Here is a 19,628-nt window from a genome sequence, read left to right on the forward strand (position 1 = left end):
AAATGCCAAAAATAGTAGAACCAGCTCACCTGCTTTTACACCATTAGGTGTTCAATGTTTCTATTGAAAAATGTTATTAAAACTCGAGTTCCGTTCACGTAACAGGGTTGACCTTAAAATGAGGGACAGACATAAATGAATCACTAATTACATGAAATAAATAATAATCTTCAAAAATTACTTTGTCAATTCAACAAAATACAATGGCTTTGAGATATTTTGTGGTTAAGTGTGTTAAAATCTTCCTAGAAGTCACAGTGTGCATGGCGTGACATGTCAAAATGCTGAATTTTGGCACTTTAGCAAGTCTTTACTGAAATGAAAAATGTGATTGATTGAATTCTCCATGTGGTCTATATTAAAAGGCACGTCATTTAATATAACAGGCTTTTCAAATTCAATATTGGTGCACTATTTCTACTTATAATACCAAAGGGACGCAAAAGGCACTCATTTCCTGGAACGACCCAGAGGTGTTGGTTAGAGCGTTCAAGTTACCTGCCATACCAGGAGTTGGGTATCAGGAAGAACTGGTAGTTGATGTCTGTTCCTCATCAGTAGAGTGGACACTATAGTGGAGCTATAGATTGAAAGAGGAGGTTTTTTTTTAACCACAAAGTACTTTTAGAGGTGCTTTAAGAGAAATGTAAGGTTGTAAGGTAGATTTTGGGGGTAAATTGCAGTGAATGTTGCTCTTTCCAAGTTATAGATTATAGCAGTAATAGTGAGAGAGCGAGGTAAGTGACTAGAATAGCCTTATTAATGCAATTGTTTGTCTTTATTGGAAAGAAGACTGACATGCAATACTTACATTAACACATGTTTTTATATTTCAGGAGATGTCATTGTTGTGACTGTAACTTGTTTTCCAACTTCTTGATTATCAGGCGAGTTATTAAGTGAATAAATACAAATCCTACATTTTACACAATCATGTCATAAGCTTTACTAAAAACATTGTATTTTTTGTGTATCAGAAAAGTACATGTTATGAGCACGGATGTTCTGGTGCCAACTGTAATGCTACAAACTGCAGTAATTGCCGGTTTAATTATTTAACCATGCCACCCTTGGAAGAGAATAAAGTTATTTGGTATGCACCTGACTTAAGCTGTCAAACTGTGATGGCAGTAATAGCTAGCATAAGGTAAAATAATCAGCTATATTTTAGCATTTGTCTTATAAACTCTGCCTTGGATTTACATTGTATTATTCACATACGTATTATGTTCTAACAATGAAGAAACAGATTAGAGGCAAGGACATTAATGGATTTTACCATTGTGCTGAGTGGAAAGATATCGTAACCCCTTTAATTGCTGCTGTTGCATCTGCAAATGAAGAAATATGTACGTACCTTCTACAAGAGGGTGCTAACCCCAACCAACCATCATCCAATCTTTTGACTCCTCTGCATTATGCCTTAATGTCCAAAGCACCTGTCAATACAGTGAGGAGATTGATCGTAGCAAAAGCCGAACTGAATGCCATAGGCCCACTTGGGCTTACACCACTTGACATGGCAGTGAAACATGATAGAGAGGATATTGTGAGGATACTTATTCATGCTGGTGCTTTTGCGCAAATAAGACCTGTTATACAGCCTAATGATGAGCATATTAATACGAATCTAGTCAAAATAATTCATCACTTGGCACCAAAAGATACGTTGTTTTACAAAATTCTAACTTTCGTAGATTTTCAACTCAGTATAGTACAGCAGAAATACCCAACTGAGATTTGACTGCTTCAACAAACACCTACTAGAGGAGAACCCTCAAAAAGCATTTACTATGATTGATTTGTGTTTTGACAATGAGGAATACCGCCAGAGAAGCATTACATGGCTGAGGGACTCTAATAAACTAGATATCTATCTTGAAGATGCAAGCACACGTCTGTCTAGAATTCCTCAGGGAATCCTGAAGTCAACAGTAGTAAGAAACTTGCATTTAGTAGTGTGCACAATGACAGAAATACCCAACAAGGTATCACTTACCATAATTCCTAAACTAGTGGAGCTGCTTCCTAGTGAGAAACGAAATGCTGATGTACAACAGTTGCTGTTAATTGTTACAATACTGTATGTAATCATACAGAAGACAAAAGACAAAAGACAAAGATGGCTGGAGCAAGTCCTTCCTTACAACATTATGCAAAGGTATTGTCCCTTTTTTGCAGAAAGAGTACACCTTGAACATAAAGGTCTACACCTATGTGTTGCTTGCTGGTCTGCTTTCATTTCATTATGTCCCTAATATCTTTACATCACTGGGAATTGCTTACAATTGTAGGAATGGGGATGGATGAAAACTTGAAACAAAAACTGGGTAATCTAAACATGTCTTTAAAGAGACAATTTACTGTTTCTAACTCTGCAAGTGAAGATTACAAAGACGGCATTTTCTCCAAAATCAAGAAGAAGAAAAAGAAGAAGAAGAAGAAGAAAGAGAAGCAAGACATGTCAAAATACAAAGAAAGGACTGGAACCTGTAACACTTCATCTACTCCTGTTGAGGAATCTGGCCTTGATGAATGTTCTAGTGTGAAGCCGTTCCACCCCACCACTGACATGTCACCATTACAGCGCAAATGGCACAATGATAAAGTGAAACTATCAGTTTCTCAAGAATGAGGAAGGATTTTTATGTCTTCCAGAGCTTGACAGTACCTGTATTGTGAGATACATGGACTTTGCGGAAGACAGTTTTTTTGGTTATCTTGCTCTTCAGCTCTGTGAATACACTCTGGATGAATACATTAATACACACCTGTCCAAGGACGACACTCATGCCCTGATTAAAATCACTCAAGAGGTGCTCCGCAGTTTAAGTGTCATTCATTGTCCAGCTACCAAAGTCCTTCATCGGGATATCAAACCTCAGAATGTTTTGATAGGTGAGAGATACTATAGTATTGCACAGTTAAGCCTTTCACTCCCACTAAATCTAAAACATGGCTTTCATCATTATGGATTAAAAATCCATATGCAGTGTCTTAAAGTCATTTTCTAGTATCTATACTTATGAAAAGCATGATATTGTTTATCCTTTACAGATATCAATGGAAATGCAAAATTGGCAGATTTTGGCATAAGTTGCAGATTGACAGTGGAACAAACAACTCTATACACAATCCCTGCAGGAACAAAATGCTGGATGGCAAAGGAGACGTTAGACAAACAAGGCTCTGGATATAAGAGGAGCTCTGATATACAGGTTGAGCAACGTGAAGATAGAAAACAGAACATTTCCTGTTTGTAGAGCGATGGACTGAATGATTGTTGTAATTTCAGGTGGCTGGGATGTTGGTATACTACATTGTTTCTGGTGGACACCACCCCTTTGAAGATCCACTTGGTGATGAACTTGAACAGAATGGAAACATAATCAAGGGGACTTACACACTAGAACATGTGGCAGACGAGGTGATAAAAGACCTCATTGAGTGGATGATCAATGAAGACCCTGATGAGAGACCTACAGTGGAGGAGACAAATGTATAAGAAGTCTGTGCCAAGACTGGAAGGCAGTTGTATTCATGATCCAGCTTGGCTTTTATTATGAAGTAATAAAAAGTCTATTTGAACTCACATGCTGCGGTATTTGTGAAATATGATTGACCAAATATTTCCACGACATACATTTTAAAAGTGCTGAACAAATACTTATATTGACTATGTCCATCTTAGCTTGCTCATTTATGTCTTAATCGAAATTACGGATTGCCTCTTATCTGCTTGTTGTCCCCTTATGCCATAGTTTGTACATCTCAATTGTCAGTAGAAACCACATTTGTTTCAGCGAGTCAGCCATATCAGGTATGTTTTTTTTAAATAAGTAAATGAGGCTGAATGAACTGTTTCGCTGCCAGACAAGGCTCCGCTGATACCCTGGTGTATCAGTGGTAAGGTTTTGGGACTGCTGTTGGGACTCTGTTGTTGGGACAGCTTTATGTAGCATTTCTGGGCACAGTTAGTCACTGTTATAGTGCAATTCATGTTTTGTTTACTGCTGTGCTCTGTACTGGCTTTGCTGGCATGCATCCCACATTTTTGGGGTTTTGTTTGCCCCACCAAGATTTACATGCTAAAATCACCACTGGTTGCAATATATAACTTTTTGGGCAACCTCACCAATTTCACATACAACTGTGAGTTATAGATCTGTCATTCTTGTTGAAAGCCAGTCTAAAAGCAGTAGATCTGTTCTATGTGTACTTTTCTATGCTTCACGTCCTTAATTTTTGTTTTTGTGTCTTTTACTTAGAACTTATAGCCACTTTGGCTTCATAAACCACCAGAAGCTACTGTTTACCACAAAGAGCATTTGATTCTGTCTCATCTCCTCTACCTTTGTCACATCTACTCCTGCTCCTGCTCCTCCCCTCCAGCGTTTGACGTCGCCGGTTTACTAACCACCGGTCCTGGGAACCATCATTACGCGCACCTGGCATTCATCACTATGCTAACCTGTACTCCATTACCTCACTTATTACCTCCCCTTTATCTGGCACTCCCTTAGGAGTATTAATACAGTATTGTATTATTTTGTTCATGTCTAGACGTGACTCCTACGTTGTATTTGCCCATGTTACTTGCTATATTAAATTTACCCCCTGCTTCTCGACTCCCAGCATCTAGGTTACAGAATACTGCCTCACAAAATGGAAGCAGCAGACGGTCGACGAGCAGGGATACCTACTTTGTCAACACCACGACCAGCTGGCACAATTGGGGACGGCTATGGAAGAGGCTCTTCGCAGTGTTCAACATCTCGAACATACCCGAGAGGCGTTGCCTTCAACTAGCGGAGGATACACTACCACCAGTCAACCTAGCACACCAGCCCATTCAGCAAACTGTGCAGGTCAGCGATGTCCCTCCCGGATAAATATGACAGCACACCATGTAAATGCTGTGGCTTCCGACTACAGTACTCGCTCTACTTTTCGCACCAGATGGGAGCTCCTACCACTGACAGGTCCAGGGTTGCCACAGTTATTTCTCTGCTGACTGGGCGGGCATTGGAATGGGCCATAGACGTCTGGGAGAGAGGAGGAACTGGATTCGTATGAGGGGTTCATGGCTCGGTTCAGAGATCTTCGATCATCCACTGGAGGGCAGAGAGAGGGGTGAGTGCCTACTCCAACTACGGAGGACCAGACGGCTGCCGAGTACGCGCTCACCTTCTGGACAGTAGCAGCATCCAGCGGCTGGACTGTGCGAGAAGGTTCAGATGGAACTGGCCTGTCGATGACAACCTCTGCTTGAAAGCACTCATCGCGATGGCCATCCACTTGGATAACCTTCTTCGGGAGCATCGGCACTCATCGCTTCTCTCCCTCCCTCAGTGAAAACTTTGTATCAGAGCCTGAACCCATGGCGGTAGGGGTCACTTGCCTCCCCGCGGCAGAGCAATGCAGACTGCGACAGCTGGGGCTGTCTCTATTGTGGTCAAGGAGGGCACCTGCTCCAGCAGTGTCCGATATGGCCCAACTCGGATCCACGAGAGTAGAGGGATGTTCACGTGATCTTTTACCTCCTGGGGCAGGTGTGAGTATCCCCCTCATCACTTTCTGCCAAACCCTTTTTGGTGGCGATCGCACTATTTGACTGTCCCTCATGTACTGTTTCTACAGCAATAATGGATTCCTGTGCCGCGGGGAACTTTATTGACCAGACCCTTGCCTCTCAACTTCACCTCATACCCGCTCTCCTCTCCTTTCGCGGTTCAAGCCCTCGATAATCAGCAACTAGGTTCCGGGACCATCAGACACGTCATCAAACCACTCACTGCGCCCCCACGCAGATGCCGCTACCCTCTGTCGGTGGCTGAAACCCAGGCCATGGAAGAGTACATCCATGAGGCGCTCCAACTAGGTTTCATCCGCAGGTCCACTTCTCCTGTGTCAGCAGGTTAATTCTTCATGGCCAAGGATGGAGGGTTACGCCCATGTATTGATTAGAGGACTCAATGAAGTCGCCACCAAGTACCGTTACCCTCTCCCATTGGTGCCCGGCAGCTATCAAAGAGCTCCGCGGGGCCCAGTTCTTTACCAAATTGGACCTACGGAGTGCATACAATCTTATCCGCATCTGGGAGGGGAATGAATGGAAGACAGCTTTTAGCACAATATCTGGTCACTACGAGTGTTCCAGGCATTCGTCAATGAGGTGTTTCGGGACATGCTCTGACGCCAGGTGGTCGTGTATAGCGACATCCTGGTTTACTCGGCAACCTTGGAGGGTCACATTGAGTGGATGATAAATGAAGACCCCGATGAGAGACCTACAGTGGAGGAGACCCTGACTCATCCCTCCTTCTGGAAACCACAGAGGTGAAAATTCTTATTTGTCAATTGAGAAGTTGTTTGAATTAGTATGGCACTGTGTATAATGGGTAATAAATTATGATTAACCACATTTCTTACATTGCATTCAACACACAAACTAAAGCTAAACATAAGGACAAAACATTTATGGATCAGGATTCCAGTGACACAATGATAACTGTACATCCATAATGAAAATAATGAGTTAATATTATTCAGATGCATAGGATGCTTGGGCAAAATGACAGAATGCTGAAGTATATGCATTAAACTGAGTACATGAATGTATGACTAGACATTTCATTTCTTTCAGGAGAGTTGGGAATGAGAGGTCGGGAAGTGTCATGATGCTGACCCAGAGCTTCTCGACGTGCTATGGAGAGAACCTGTCGGTGGAGATCCAAGGTGAAGCAGATGTCATTTTATTAAATGTGTGTATACATGTATATTAAAAGAGTGGGAGTACCCTCTCCCCTGGCAGAGTGTAGAAAGCTCAGAGGCTACACAATTTACGGATTGTTTTGTGTTCACAGCTGCCCTCTGCTTTGATGAAAAAGATGGCTGGCAGAAAGCCCTTCCCTGAGAACATGTTGGGGTTACTACGCTTCATACGCAACCTCCATGAGCACTAGTAAGTAAGACTAATGTTTTTCCCAGTACTAACAGTTTTCACTGTCTTACCATTGAAGATGGCTGAGTTTGTTTCTCCTTCTGCAGTGCTGAGGATTTAGCATCTGACCTGATGGTCCCTGATCTCTTTGGATGCGTCTACATGTTGGCCAAGAAACAGGGGTGTGTCAAAAAAAGACAGTTATGTTGCTCTTTGATAGCCTTTATTATATTGAGAGGTGCATTAACATTTTAGGGTGGTTAATAGAAAACTGTTGATGATCAAACCTAGGTAGGAAACGGTTATTAACATTTTATTTTGCAGTGTTTGGTAATTTAGTATGCAAATAATGATGACTCTCCTACATAGTTTGTCAAATGCAGTGTACCTGCTGAGAGATGGAGGGGATGAGAGGTGAGAACATCAATCTCATCTTCATGTATGACATTACATGCAAGATCTAACCACATGTGCAAGTAATTAACCTTTGTTATTCAAGATCCCATTTACTTTAACATTTGAATAGCAGTTTTCACACTTTTTTAAAAACATTTTGTTAAACTTTTTAGATATACATTCCTGAATTGAAGCATGGGACCAAATCTGTCAGTTTTCCATGCTTACGGACACGACTTGCCATGTCGGGTACTTGAACATGATCATTAATATTGTCACTAGGTATTTAATGTTTTTAAGGTTTAACTAAATCCTTTTGCCATGGTATGACATGTTTTATATTTGTAGATGAAATTCAACACAAGATGTGTTGAAGGTGCTGGACTGGGAAATGGGAAGCAGATGGAGATGCTGTGGTCGTATCTGAGGCACTTTGGGAAGGTCACTAGATGACGCCGTCCCATCGTATTGACCTCCTGACTGATGCCCTTCACCATGGGAAAAGATGTGCCAGAGGCAACGTTAGTACACTTGGAATTGTCATTAATTTACTTGATGCTGGTTGACTCTTGTGATGTTCCTAACATTTCCAGTTTTTTATTTTAGTGGACGAAAGTTGCAACAGAAGCAGAATGGAAAATGGCAGAAATTGCAGTCTCTAACAGGTAAACCAGTGCATCAATTCTCTAAGAATAGAATTTGAGTATTGATTAGAATTTGTCACATCTGTCAATTATGTTTTAGGAACAACACTGGACACCATTCGGGATTGTGGCAGGAATGTTAGTGTCACCCTTGAGAAGCAAAAACCTGCTCTGTGTTGGGATAAGCAATATGTTGCAATGCTCCAGCAACATACAATAGCAATGTATGTAATAAAAATAAAATAAAAATTTGGCATGCATCTCTAATCCATTTTTTTATCTTCAGGGCCCAGCAGGAAAGTGGAGATGGAATAGCTGTTGCTCAGCTTATGCAGATCGGTAGGTACTTCCTCTGTTAGTTTTTAATAGTGCAATTGTTAGATTAAGTCATATAATTGATCTCCCTGGTTAAAGTATTTAGAACTTTTCTGATTACAGAAAACTGAAGACGATGGAGAGGAAGAACGGCATCCTCCATCGATGGTCCCCCACCAGCAGTCTCTTCCAGACTGCACTCCACAGACTGCAGAGTAACAGATTGAAGACCAATTTGGAAGGAACATTCAGTCTGGTGCTAGAACGGAGGTTACTCTGTGGCCTGAAGAGATAATATGCAGGAAATATATATTCAACAATAGGAACAAGTCAACTCATATCAGTTCTATGATATTTCTGGGTGGGCAAACACAATCAATCAAAAATGTGTTGCTGTTTTTGAACTTGTTTCTGATGCTTATGGTCTATTGTTGGATGGTAATAAAGTGTATAGCAGCTGTTGTCATTTTTGAATGTTTTTGTTTAGATTGGATTACCTTTAACATATTTTTTTGTCTGTCTTATCTGTTATCAATAGATGGTCAAGGTATTGCCAACCGCCTGTCCAAAAAGCTTGCCACGGTCGGTAGTAGCATACTCTTTAAAAAAAAAAAGTTTTTTAAGGACTACAACCTGAGACCAGGTTTTTCCTCACAGCTCTCACAAGTCCTGGTGTATGAGGATGCAGTGCAGGTGGACAGCACTGTTTGGTCCTGGAGAGCAGGAAGAGCAGAGGATGATGGGGAGTTTCACTTCAAGCAAAGGCTCTCTGTGCTCCATTCCCTCAGAACGGGCGTGTGAAGATAACTGGTACATTGAGGATGAAGCCATCACTGCCAAGAAGTTCTACTCACATGAGCAGGAACTGATCGTGGAGGCCTTACAACATTACACAGAGCAAGATGGATTTAGTCTTGGGGCAAGAGCTGTCCTTGCTGGAATGCTTGCTGAGCATCAGCATGCAGAAGGACAAAGTGAATTGTTCAGAAGTGCTTTTTTGAGGGCAGCGGTATAAACATTGAAGTGGAGGACATTGAGGAAGTGGATGAGGATGATGACTATGATGGGGATTACGACAACGATGGGGATATTGATGGAGGAAAAAATGTATGAGGCTGAGTGTGTCTAATTGTTGTTTGTTTCTTGTCCATTCTGTTTTAATGTATGTAATTCAGTGGTGTACAGTATTTAAGTAAAAAAAGGGGGGTAAAATGAAAAAATATTAAACATACAACAAAAATGGTATGTTTTGTTATTTTTGGGTTAAAGGAAGCACTCTGGCCATTTCTGTTTAATTGTTAGATGTGATATATAGGCCATTCTTTCATGTCATTTACCATTTATGTCATGGTGAGGGGAACCTGACGTGAACCTGCTATACCCCAACCTGAGTCTAATGGAATAGACAGGTTTGCTTCCTCCAAAGTATTGTATTTTCATTGACTTGTTAGTTGTGGAGTTTGTAAACATCAATTTAGATAATTTTGTAAATATTGTAATTTGAACATCTAAATCACTGTTGTCATTTTTAAAATAAATAACTTCTGCATGTGATCCTGCCTGCCTCCTGCAACATTTAACCATCCAAAAATGGATTTAGCAACAAATGATTCTAGCTTTAAGGATTAAGTGTAAATATTACAGAGAAAAACAAATAGAGATCAAGCCTTGTAGACTCATAATTTCTGATAACTATACTTTGCTGGATAGAGGAGACTCGAGGCCATGGTGTGGTCGAAGTAGCACATAAATAATTATTCTGGTACATGCATTTAGGGCCTACATTCAACATGCAAGAAGCGATAAGTTAGGCTTACATCTTAGATGGAAGGGCATAGTACAAAATGAATAGCATGCATTTCCATCTACAGTTTGGTGTCAAAAGCAATGGCTAAAAAGAATTGTATCCATTACAGTGTACATTATGTCTAAACAAACCAAAGAAGAGGTTACAATTTCGGAGTCATTTCCGGTCACCACCGCTGGACCCGATGCAATGTGAAACAGGGAGTTGTAGTTCTTCACAGAAAGCGTAGGTGTATTCGAACCATTGTAGTTCCTAAGCACTGAAACATTTAAACGTTTTTGTTCAGGAATCACAATCATGAAACACCCCTTAAATGTATTGTTGTCTCTACCTTCTTGCCCTTTGTGCTGTTGTCTGTGCCCAATAATGTTTGTACCATGTTGTCATGTTGTGTCGCTACCATGCTGTGTTGTCATGTGTTGCTACCTTGCTATGTTGTTGTCTTAGGTCTCTCTATGTAGTGTTGTGTTGTCTCTCTTGTTGTGATGTGTGTTTTGTCCTATATTTATGTTATTTATTTATTTAAAATGTTTAATCCCCGTCCCGCAGGAGGTCTTTTGCCTTTTGGTAGGCCGTCATTGTAAATAAGAATTGTAAAACTGACTTGCCTAGTTAAAAGGTTAAATAAAATAAATAAAAATTAAACATATGACATGTTCTCACTACAACTTCGGACTTAAATAACTTTATTTTTAATAAACAGGCCTATAGGCTTTTAGCTAGGGTTGAATATACTCATCAGTAAACTTTGGAAACAGCTTGATTGTACGACTAGACACTTTAGGTATACCCTTTACCCCTTTTTCTCCGCACTTTGTAGTTAGTCTTGTCCCATCACTGCAACTCCCGTACGGACTCGGGAGAGGTGAAGGTTGAGAGCCATGCGTCTTCCGAAACAACCCGAGCCGCACAGCTTCTTGACACACTGGAAGCTAGCCGCACCAATGTGTGGGAGGAAACACCTGGCGACCGTGCATGCTTCCGGCCTGGTGTGACAAGGACATCCCGACCTGCTAAACCCTCCCCTAACCCGGAGGACGCTGGGCCAATTGTGCGTCGCCTCGCAAACGTTCCCGAAAGTCTCGCGATGTTGCGCCACTGGGTTTACAAACTCTGCTTTTGGGATTCGCTCGCTTCCTCTCTGATTTAAAGAAGAACCGTTCATGTCCGTGTTCGAGGGTCATGTTTAGAAGTGATACATTTTGTCAAATTAACCTTCTAGCTATGTATTATAGGCAAATTGTGACTGACTGTTAATAATGAGTCGTTACTTATGATGGAAGGTGATTTGTAGATCAGTCAGTCAACAGTCGCTTTGATGCTCTTGAACGCGGCCGATGTTTCTTCCGCACTGTAAGCGTCAGCCTTTCTCATCTTAAGAACTCTTAGAGGTATGTACTTTTTAAATAGATTTGAGGCAATTGGCACAGTCCAGTGAATGTTGCTCTTTCGAAGTTATGTTAGTGGAAACAACTAATCCTCCGCATTTGAAACTATTAAAATGATTTTTCCCCAAAATTCTGTCAACAGTACTTTAGTCAGGTAAACCACCACACCTTTAGTTTTATGCACCAGAGCTGTCAAACTGCATGTTTTATTCAGTGCCACAGTATGAATCATAAAACCCGGAAATCGTTCCAATCGTTTTTTCACCATTAATTTTTCCATCTGTGGTTTTAAAACTACTTCATATAAGGTCTGTGTTTCGTGTAGGCTTACCCTGGGGTGGCACATTGATAACCGCGCAAATCTCTCTCGGACATGATAACTTTTATAAATATTTAGCATAACATTAACAATACACGGCTTATCAGAACGTCACGCCAAGGTAAGCCTACACCAAACACACAATAAATTAGATGTAAAATTCAAATGGTTGTGTTTCAAACTGAAAGTATGTTTCAAACTGAAAGTAGACAGCCCTCGACCCTAAACCCTCCGCCCTATGCCCTTGGGGGAATCCCATCGGCCATATTTGTCGTCGGTTCAAATGATTAGCCAAAGCAGGGACGTTTGCAACGTAAGCCCCTCGGCCCTGTTTTTTTAATGGAGTAAACGAGTGTACAATTATGTTCACATCGGGGCTTGAAACGCCCCACAATTCAATTCGCGATGATTGTATATCCGCGAAGAAAAGTATCGCCAAAACTTAAAAACTCTACGTCGATATGAAGTCATCATACAAGTGTAAGTAAAAACGAAGGTAAATAAGTTAGAAATTGTGCTACTAATGCACAAACACGTCTCATAAAAGTAATGATGTTTTTGTTTGGTTAGCATTTGGAAATTGTAGAAATAAAAACATTTCCTTCTTCAGAAGTAGCTAGGCACGCTAACGTTAATTAGCTAATTAATTTGCTAGCTATCATACAGTAGGCGTATATTAATAATTATATAGTCAATATAAGTAGACATGCAATCATAATTGACTAGCGCATATAAAGCGCCACCTTCCGGTGGATGAAAACACAATCATCGCGGGATGAACAAGTGACGATTTTCCGGGCAAGGGCGGCCATTTACAAATCATTCCTTCTTTGTTAGTTTTATTTTTTATTAACAACAAATCCATACAGGAAGTAAATGTGGGAACACAAGTGTGTGTATATATAAATAATATACAAAGGATAATTGGGCTAGGGGGTACAATATCACATTACACAAGGACCTTAAGGGACATACATACACTTATTATTCTAACAGCTTTTTTATTAGTAGAGTATTTAATTGTCTTAAAATACAGTTCAATTTCTTTTTGTAAGGTAAGAAAATGTGGTGTTTTTACCTAAGATAGAAGTGAAAAAAATCCTTCCTCTCTTGCCCTGCAAGTGTATACTCGTCAGACGTCATGACACGTCATCAGAAGTGTGCACTTCATTTGTGGGCTGAGGGAATAGGGTGCGTCTTTTAAGTGTTTGGAACGTAAGCAATGTGAAAATGAATGACGGAAAACAGTTGGAACCATTTCCGGGATTTTAAGGGTATTATGATGCTTCCACTGTGGCAGACTATTTGATAAAACAGTACAGGAGTTGTATTATTCTCCAAATGAACTCCACCCAATTGTAATGTACAGTAAGTACACTCTTAGAAAAAAATATATTTTATATAGCCTAAAAAAAGGGTTCTATATTTAAGCAATAAGGCTCGAGGAGGTGTGGTGTATGGCCAATATACCACGGCTAAGGGCTGTTCTAATGCACAACGCAACGCGGAGTGCCCGGACACTGCCCTTATCCGTGGTATATTGGGCATATATCACAAACCCCAGAGGTGCCTTATTACTATTATAAACTGGTTACCAACGTAATTATAGCAGTAAAAATAAATGTTTTGTCATACCCGTGGTATAGTCTGAAATACCACGGTTGTCAGCCAATCAATATTCAGGGCTCGAACCACCAAGTTTATAAAGAACCTTATAAACTGTGTGGTTAAAACCCTGAATGCTGATTGGCTGATAGCCATGCTATATCAGACCATATATCTCGGGTTACTGATGTCAACTTTGTGAACAGAGTGCCCCATGGTGGTGGTGTGGATATGGAATGGGCAAGCATAAGCTACGGACAACAAACAATTGCATTTTATCGATGGCAATTTGAATGCACAGAGATACTATGACGAGATCCTGAGGCCCATTTAAAATTGTTGCGTTTATATTTTTGTTCAGTATAAGTGTAGATTACATATAAAGTTAGGCCTACTATAATTTGTTTTATTTCATTAAAAAGTTAAACTATACTCACCACCTTCGTTTTCTTCCTCAGATATCCCTGTGTAGATGACATCGTCAGGAATTATGGAACACAAGATTAATTTTCAAGAACTCCTGGCCAAACTGGTTATCTCAGAGTCAACAGATCCTATTATAAAGTGCATTATTAATAATAATCTGGAGAGGCTGAAGAAACTGATTAGAGGAAAGGACATCAATGCGTTGTACCCTTGTGTTGAGTTACAAGATGAAGTAACACCTTTAATTACTGCTGTTGCATTTGCAAATCAGGAGATTTGTACATTTCTTCTGGGAAAAGGTGCTGACCCCAACAAACCATCAAGGAGATATTTAGCACCGCTGCATTATGCTGGACGGCATAAAGTTCCAGTGAATATAGTGACAACATTACTGGAAGCAAAGGCAGATCCAAATGGTCCAGCAGAACAATCATTCTCTCCACTTCAATTAGCACATGACAGAGAGGATATTGTGAAGAAGTTGCTAGAATCTGGAGCTTTAATGTGGCTAAAACATGGCGTCCATCCTGCAATTGATCAGAAATTGGCCACAATAATTGAAAACTTTGCTAAAGAGAGTGAGTTCTTTTCCAAAATCAAGCTTTTTTTACATTTTGTACAAGCAATAAAACATTCATCCCCAACAGATGTTTTCAAACACTATGATCTTCACCTACTAGAGGAGAACCCACAAACCCACCTCACTATGATTGACATGTGCTTTAACATTGAAGGTGCAAATGAAGACGAATACTTCCAGAAAGCCATTAAATGGTTGAACGATTCCAAGAAACTAGTTTCCTATGTTGAACATATAAGCAGACGTCTGTCCACAGTTCCTCTGAAATTTAGAGCAGGTGCATTGAAATCCTTTTATAGAGTTGTTTGCGCCATGAAGGAAATACCTAATGAGGTGTCACTTACCCTAATTCCTGAGTTAGTGAAACTGATTTCCTGTAAAACAGAAGATTATCTCATGCCATTGATCATTGTTACGCTCTATGGCATCACACAGAAGACAAAAGACAAGGATCGTTGGAGCAACTCTGACCTTGAGAAAATATGCAAGCACATTGTCCCATGCACACAGAGGAAGGGTTATCCCTATGAATTGATGATGTATGCCTATGCCTTGCTAGCAGATCTTTCCACATTTAGTTGTGTTCCTGGTTACATCAGCTCTCTGGGACTGACTCCGGTACCTGACGGACTGCTTATCTGGGGAACGGATGAAAACCTGAAAGCAAAGCTGAGAGCTCTAAACAGGTCCTTAAAAAGACAACATTCAGTCTCCAAGTCAGCAGGTGAAGATTCAAAAGACAGTAATTTGTCAGAAACCAAGAAGAAGAAGAAGAAGAAGAAGAGAAAGGCAAAAAAGAAAGACATACCAAAACAAGAGACAGACGCACAAGAAAATAAAACATGTTTATCCTTCAATACTTCATCTACTGCTGTTGAGGAATCTGGCCTTGATGAGTGTTCTAGTGTGAAGCCGATCCAACCCACCACTGACATGTCATCATTACAGCGCAAATGGCACAAAGTCAGCAAGCGGTGGGAGACACAGTTAGAGAAGCTTGCCAGCATGGATGAAAGTAAAGTTTATAAAGTAGGAAACCTCACTCTAATATATGCTGATAATTACTTCCGCATAGCAAAGGGAAGTGATGGAACTGAGGTCTTCTTGGGCCTGAGGGATGATGGCACTGAAGTAGCCATAAAGAGAATGATCAGGTCAAACTATCAGTTTCTCAAGAATGAGGAAGGATTTTTACGTCTTCCAGAGCTTGACAGTACCTGTATTGTGAGATACATGGACTTTGCAGAAGACAGTTTTTTTGGTTATCTTGCTCTTCAGCTCTGTGAATACACTCTGGATGAATACATTAATACACACCTGTCCAAGGACGACACTCATGCCCTGATGAAAATCACTCAAGAGGTGCTCCGCAGTTTAAGTGTCATTCATTGTCCAACTACCAAAGTCCTTCATCGGGATATCAAACCTCAGAATGTTTTGATAGGTGAGATACTATAGTATTGCACAGTTAAGCCTTTCACTCCCACTAAATCTAAAACATGGCTTTCATCATTATGGATTAAAAATCCATATGCAGTGTCTTAAAGTCATTTTCTAGTATCTATACTTATGAAAAGCATGATATTGTTTATCCTTTACAGATATCAATGGAAATGCAAAATTGGCAGATTTTGGCATAAGTTGCAGATTGACAGTGGAACAAACAACTCTATACACAATCCCTGCAGGAACAAAATGCTGGATGGCAAAGGAGACGTTAGACAAACAAGGCTCTGGATATAAGAGGAGCTCTGATATACAGGTTGAGCAACGTGAAGATAGAATACAGAACATTTCCTGTTTGTAGAGCGATGGACTGAATGATTGTTGTAATTTCAGGTGGCTGGGATGTTGGTATACTACATTCTTTCTGGTGGACACCACCCCTTTGAAGATCCACTTGGTGATGAACTTGAACAGAATGGAAACATAATCAAGGGGACTTACACACTAGAACATGTGGCAGACGAGGTGATAAAAGACCTCATTGAGTGGATGATCAATGAAGACCCTGATGAGAGACCTACAGTGGAGGAGACCCTGAATCATCCCCTCTTCTGGAAACCACAGAGGTGAAAATCCTTTTTTGTCACTTGAAAAATGTGTTTGTTAGTATGGCACCCTGTATAATGGGTAATAATGAAAATAATAATAATGAACTTTACTGACTTTTTGTCCCCATGGGGAAATTTTGTTGCAGTGTCATGTACACATTTAAAGTGGCATTTAAATAACAAAACAAATTGACAATACAACTTTCATAAGTTACAACCAATAAAGAGACTAGCCTGCTGGCCTTACTGGGTCGATAGGAACATTAGCCCGAGCTATTTAGGAGGGATATCACACCACATTTCATACATTGCATTTAACACACAAACTAAAGCTAAACATAAGGAGATAAGGACAAAACATTTTGTGATCAGTATTCCAGTAATTGTGACAGAATGATTGACACAGTGACACAATTATAACACAATGATAATACTATGCATGCATAATGAAAATAATGAGTTAATATTATTCAGATGCATAGGATGCTTTAGCTTGGGCAAAATAAGAGACAATGCTGAAGTATATACATTAAACTATGAGTACACAAAGTACATGAATGTATGACTAGACATTTTCTACTGCACATTGTTGTCTTTCAGGAGAGTTGAGTACTTGAGAAGAATTGGGAATGAGAAGGAGGTTGGGAAGTATAGCGATGCTGACCCAAAACTTCTAGAAGCTCTGAAACAAAGTGCTGTGGAGAGAACCTTCTGTCAGTGGAAATCCAAGGTGAAGCAGATGTCATTTTATTAAATGTATATACCTGTACGTGTATATTAAAACATGTATATACTAACGCAAAAGAGTGGGAGTACCCTCTCCCCTGGCAGAGCGTGTAGAAAGCTCACAGAGGCTACACAATTTACAGATTGTTTTGTGTTCACAGCTGCCCTCTGATTTGATGAAAAAGATGGATGGCAAAAAGCCCTACCCTGAGAACATGTTGGGGTTACTACGCTTCATACGCAACCTCCATGAGCACTAGTAAGTAAGACTAATGTTTTTCCCAGTACTAACAGTTTTCAGTCTCTTACCATTGAAGGTGGCTGAGTGTTTTGTTTCTCCTTCTGCAGTGCTAAGGATTTAGAATCTGTTGACCTGATGAAAATGTTCCCTGATCTCTTTGGATGCGTCTACATGTTGGCCAAGAAACAGGGCTGGAATTCGAGGCCTGGTCTGAAAAACATGTTTCAGAGAGATCTAAGCTCATGATTCTGAAATGTAAACTGTCTGGCATTTGAACTGATGAAATATCAACTATTGTAATACTTTTGACTTTGTGTAGGTAGAGCCAATGATTTTAACTGTCTCAAGGACATTTTATATTCTATATTTTCACTGATAGACCTAATATCCATATGATTTTTTACAAATAATGATCTTACATGGTTATAGCCTACATATTATGGGAGTTCATACAAAAATACAGTACACACAAAGTTTTGATAAAAGGTAGTGATAACTTTTTTACTGTCTTCACTTAAGGTATACAGGATGTGTAATAATATAAATGATCTGTATGAGATTTATCAGGGATGTCTGGATCAAAGTATTGACATGTTTTTTTAAATCTGTGTTTTGCTTGATATGAAAATGAAGTCTGCCCAAGAGTGCATTGAAACAATTGATATCACTGAATTGAGAAATACAATGGAGGAGCTGTGACCCCCTCTTGTGGATAGAACTGTGAAGGTTACACATGTGGTGATGATCATCAACAGTTTTATATTAATCGAACACCACAATAAAATGTTAATGCATCTCTCTCAATATAATAAAGGCTTTCAAAGAACAATATAGAATTGTCTTTTTTTTGACACACCCAGACATTCCCTCCCACCTGCAACAGCTGCTGGTGTAGAGTAAACAAACTAGCATGCAGCAGGAACAAAACATTGTCCTCTTTCTGGTATAAAGCCACAAGCAGCCACACATCCAGCACCAGATCAACCACAATAAAAAACAGACTTCAGAGTCATCAGGAATTCTGACAGGGTAGTAGACCTTCTGTCACCTGTGACACCAGGTGGTCCCTTATCCCACCCGATGAGATGACAATCACCTCATTAAAAGGTGGAAATCATACCAATCACACCATTCAGGTGAATGTGGTCGACATGCTATGTCGGGAACTTAATATGTTGCGCCGTCTTATATATTAGAAACATGTTATTTTTATCAAACAACTGCACAGACTAACAGACTTTAATTTTATTTGTTTATTGGGATCCCCATTATCTGGGGTCCAACAACTCTTACGTTGTATGCAAGTATATTTGAGATCTCTTTACAGAACAATGAAACAGTGGTGGTAGCAGTAGGGCTTTTTGGTTCGTCTGGATCAAGTTATGATCCACCAAAACATGAGGAAAAGTACTTTGCAAACCAAGCTGATGTGGATCAATTCAGGTGATAGTATCAAATCCAATTTTATTAGTCACATGCGCTGAATACAACAGGTATTACCTTACAGTGAAATGCTTATTGACGAGCCCCTAACCGACAGTGAAGTAAAAAAAAAATATGGATAAGAATAAGAGATAAAAGTCATAAGTAATTAAAGAGCATCAGTAAAAAAATAACAATATATACAGGGGGGTGCCGGTACAGAGTCAATGTGCGGGAGCACCGGTTAGATGAGGTAGTATGTACATGTAGGTAGAGTTAATTAAAGTGACTATGCATAGATAACAGAGAGTGGCAGTGGTGTGGAGAGGGAAGGGGGGAGAAAATGTGAATAGTCTGGGTAGCCATTTGACTAGATGTTCAGGAGTCTTATGGCTTGGGGGTAGAAGCTGTTTAGAAGCCTCTTGGACCTAGACTTGGCGCTCCGGTACCGCTTGCCATGTGGTAGCAGAGAGAATAATCTATGACTATTGTGGCTGGAGTCTTTGACGATTTTTAGGGCCTTCCTCTGACACCGCCTAGTATAGAGGTCCTGGATGGCAGGAAGCTTGGCCCCAGTGATGTACTGGGCCGTTCGCACTCCCCTCTGTAGTGCCTTGCGGTCGGAGGCCGAGTAGTTGCCATACCAGGCAGTGATGCAACCAGTCTGGATGCTCTCGATGGTGCAGCTGTAGAGCCTTTTGAGGATCTGAGGACCCATGCCAAATCTTTTCAGTCTCCTGAGGGGGAATAGGTTTTGTCGTG

General features: G+C 40.3%; 1 protein-coding gene and 2 long non-coding RNA genes across 7 annotated transcripts; all 3 read left to right on the forward strand.

The window, feature by feature from the left end:
- Positions 1 to 2,637: 2,637 nt before the first annotated feature.
- On the forward strand, positions 2,638 to 3,530 carry LOC145880000 (uncharacterized). Its single transcript, XR_014392876.1, has 3 exons — positions 2,638 to 2,898; positions 3,058 to 3,218; positions 3,296 to 3,530. It is a non-coding gene; the product is annotated as an uncharacterized LOC145880000 (long non-coding RNA).
- A 3,520-nt stretch (positions 3,531 to 7,050) lies between these two features.
- On the forward strand, positions 7,051 to 9,851 carry LOC106608621 (uncharacterized). Its single transcript, XR_014392877.1, has 4 exons — positions 7,051 to 7,860; positions 7,946 to 8,004; positions 8,270 to 8,322; positions 8,422 to 9,851. It is a non-coding gene; the product is annotated as an uncharacterized LOC106608621 (long non-coding RNA).
- A 1,340-nt stretch (positions 9,852 to 11,191) lies between these two features.
- LOC106608618 (uncharacterized) lies at positions 11,192 to 18,273 on the forward strand. 5 transcript variants are annotated; one of them, XM_082977411.1, is made up of 7 exons: positions 11,193 to 11,496; positions 13,876 to 15,867; positions 16,025 to 16,185; positions 16,263 to 16,495; positions 17,078 to 17,207; positions 17,365 to 17,462; positions 17,552 to 18,273. In XM_082977411.1, exons 2-7 carry the CDS (start codon positions 13,890 to 13,892, stop codon positions 17,688 to 17,690), a joined length of 2,739 nt encoding a protein of 912 aa, XP_082833537.1. In that variant the 5' UTR covers positions 11,193 to 11,496; positions 13,876 to 13,889; the 3' UTR covers positions 17,691 to 18,273. The 5 variants fall into 5 exon arrangements, with proteins under 5 accessions (XP_082833538.1, XP_082833537.1, XP_014062150.2 ...); XM_045721620.2 differs by lacking the exon at positions 11,193 to 11,496 and adding an exon at positions 11,516 to 11,933; XM_045721621.2 differs by lacking the exon at positions 11,193 to 11,496 and adding an exon at positions 12,054 to 12,292.
- Positions 18,274 to 19,628: the final 1,355 nt, after the last annotated feature.

This window comes from Salmo salar, chromosome 07 (genome assembly GCF_965601325.2).
Source record: "Salmo salar chromosome 07, fSalSal1, whole genome shotgun sequence".
Lineage (NCBI taxonomy): Eukaryota > Metazoa > Chordata > Actinopteri > Salmoniformes > Salmonidae > Salmo > Salmo salar.

Excerpts from the sequence above, each read along its gene's own strand:
- LOC106608618 (XM_082977411.1), top strand. The coding sequence starts at position 13,890 with ATGACATCGTCAGGAATTATGGAACACAAGATTAATTTTCAAGAACTC. Across the intron at positions 16,186-16,262 it reads AGAGGAGCTCTGATATACAG|GTGGCTGGGATGTTGGTATA; the intron begins GTTGAGCAACGT and ends TTGTAATTTCAG. Across the intron at positions 17,463-17,551 it reads CGCAACCTCCATGAGCACTA|TGCTAAGGATTTAGAATCTG; the intron begins GTAAGTAAGACT and ends CTCCTTCTGCAG.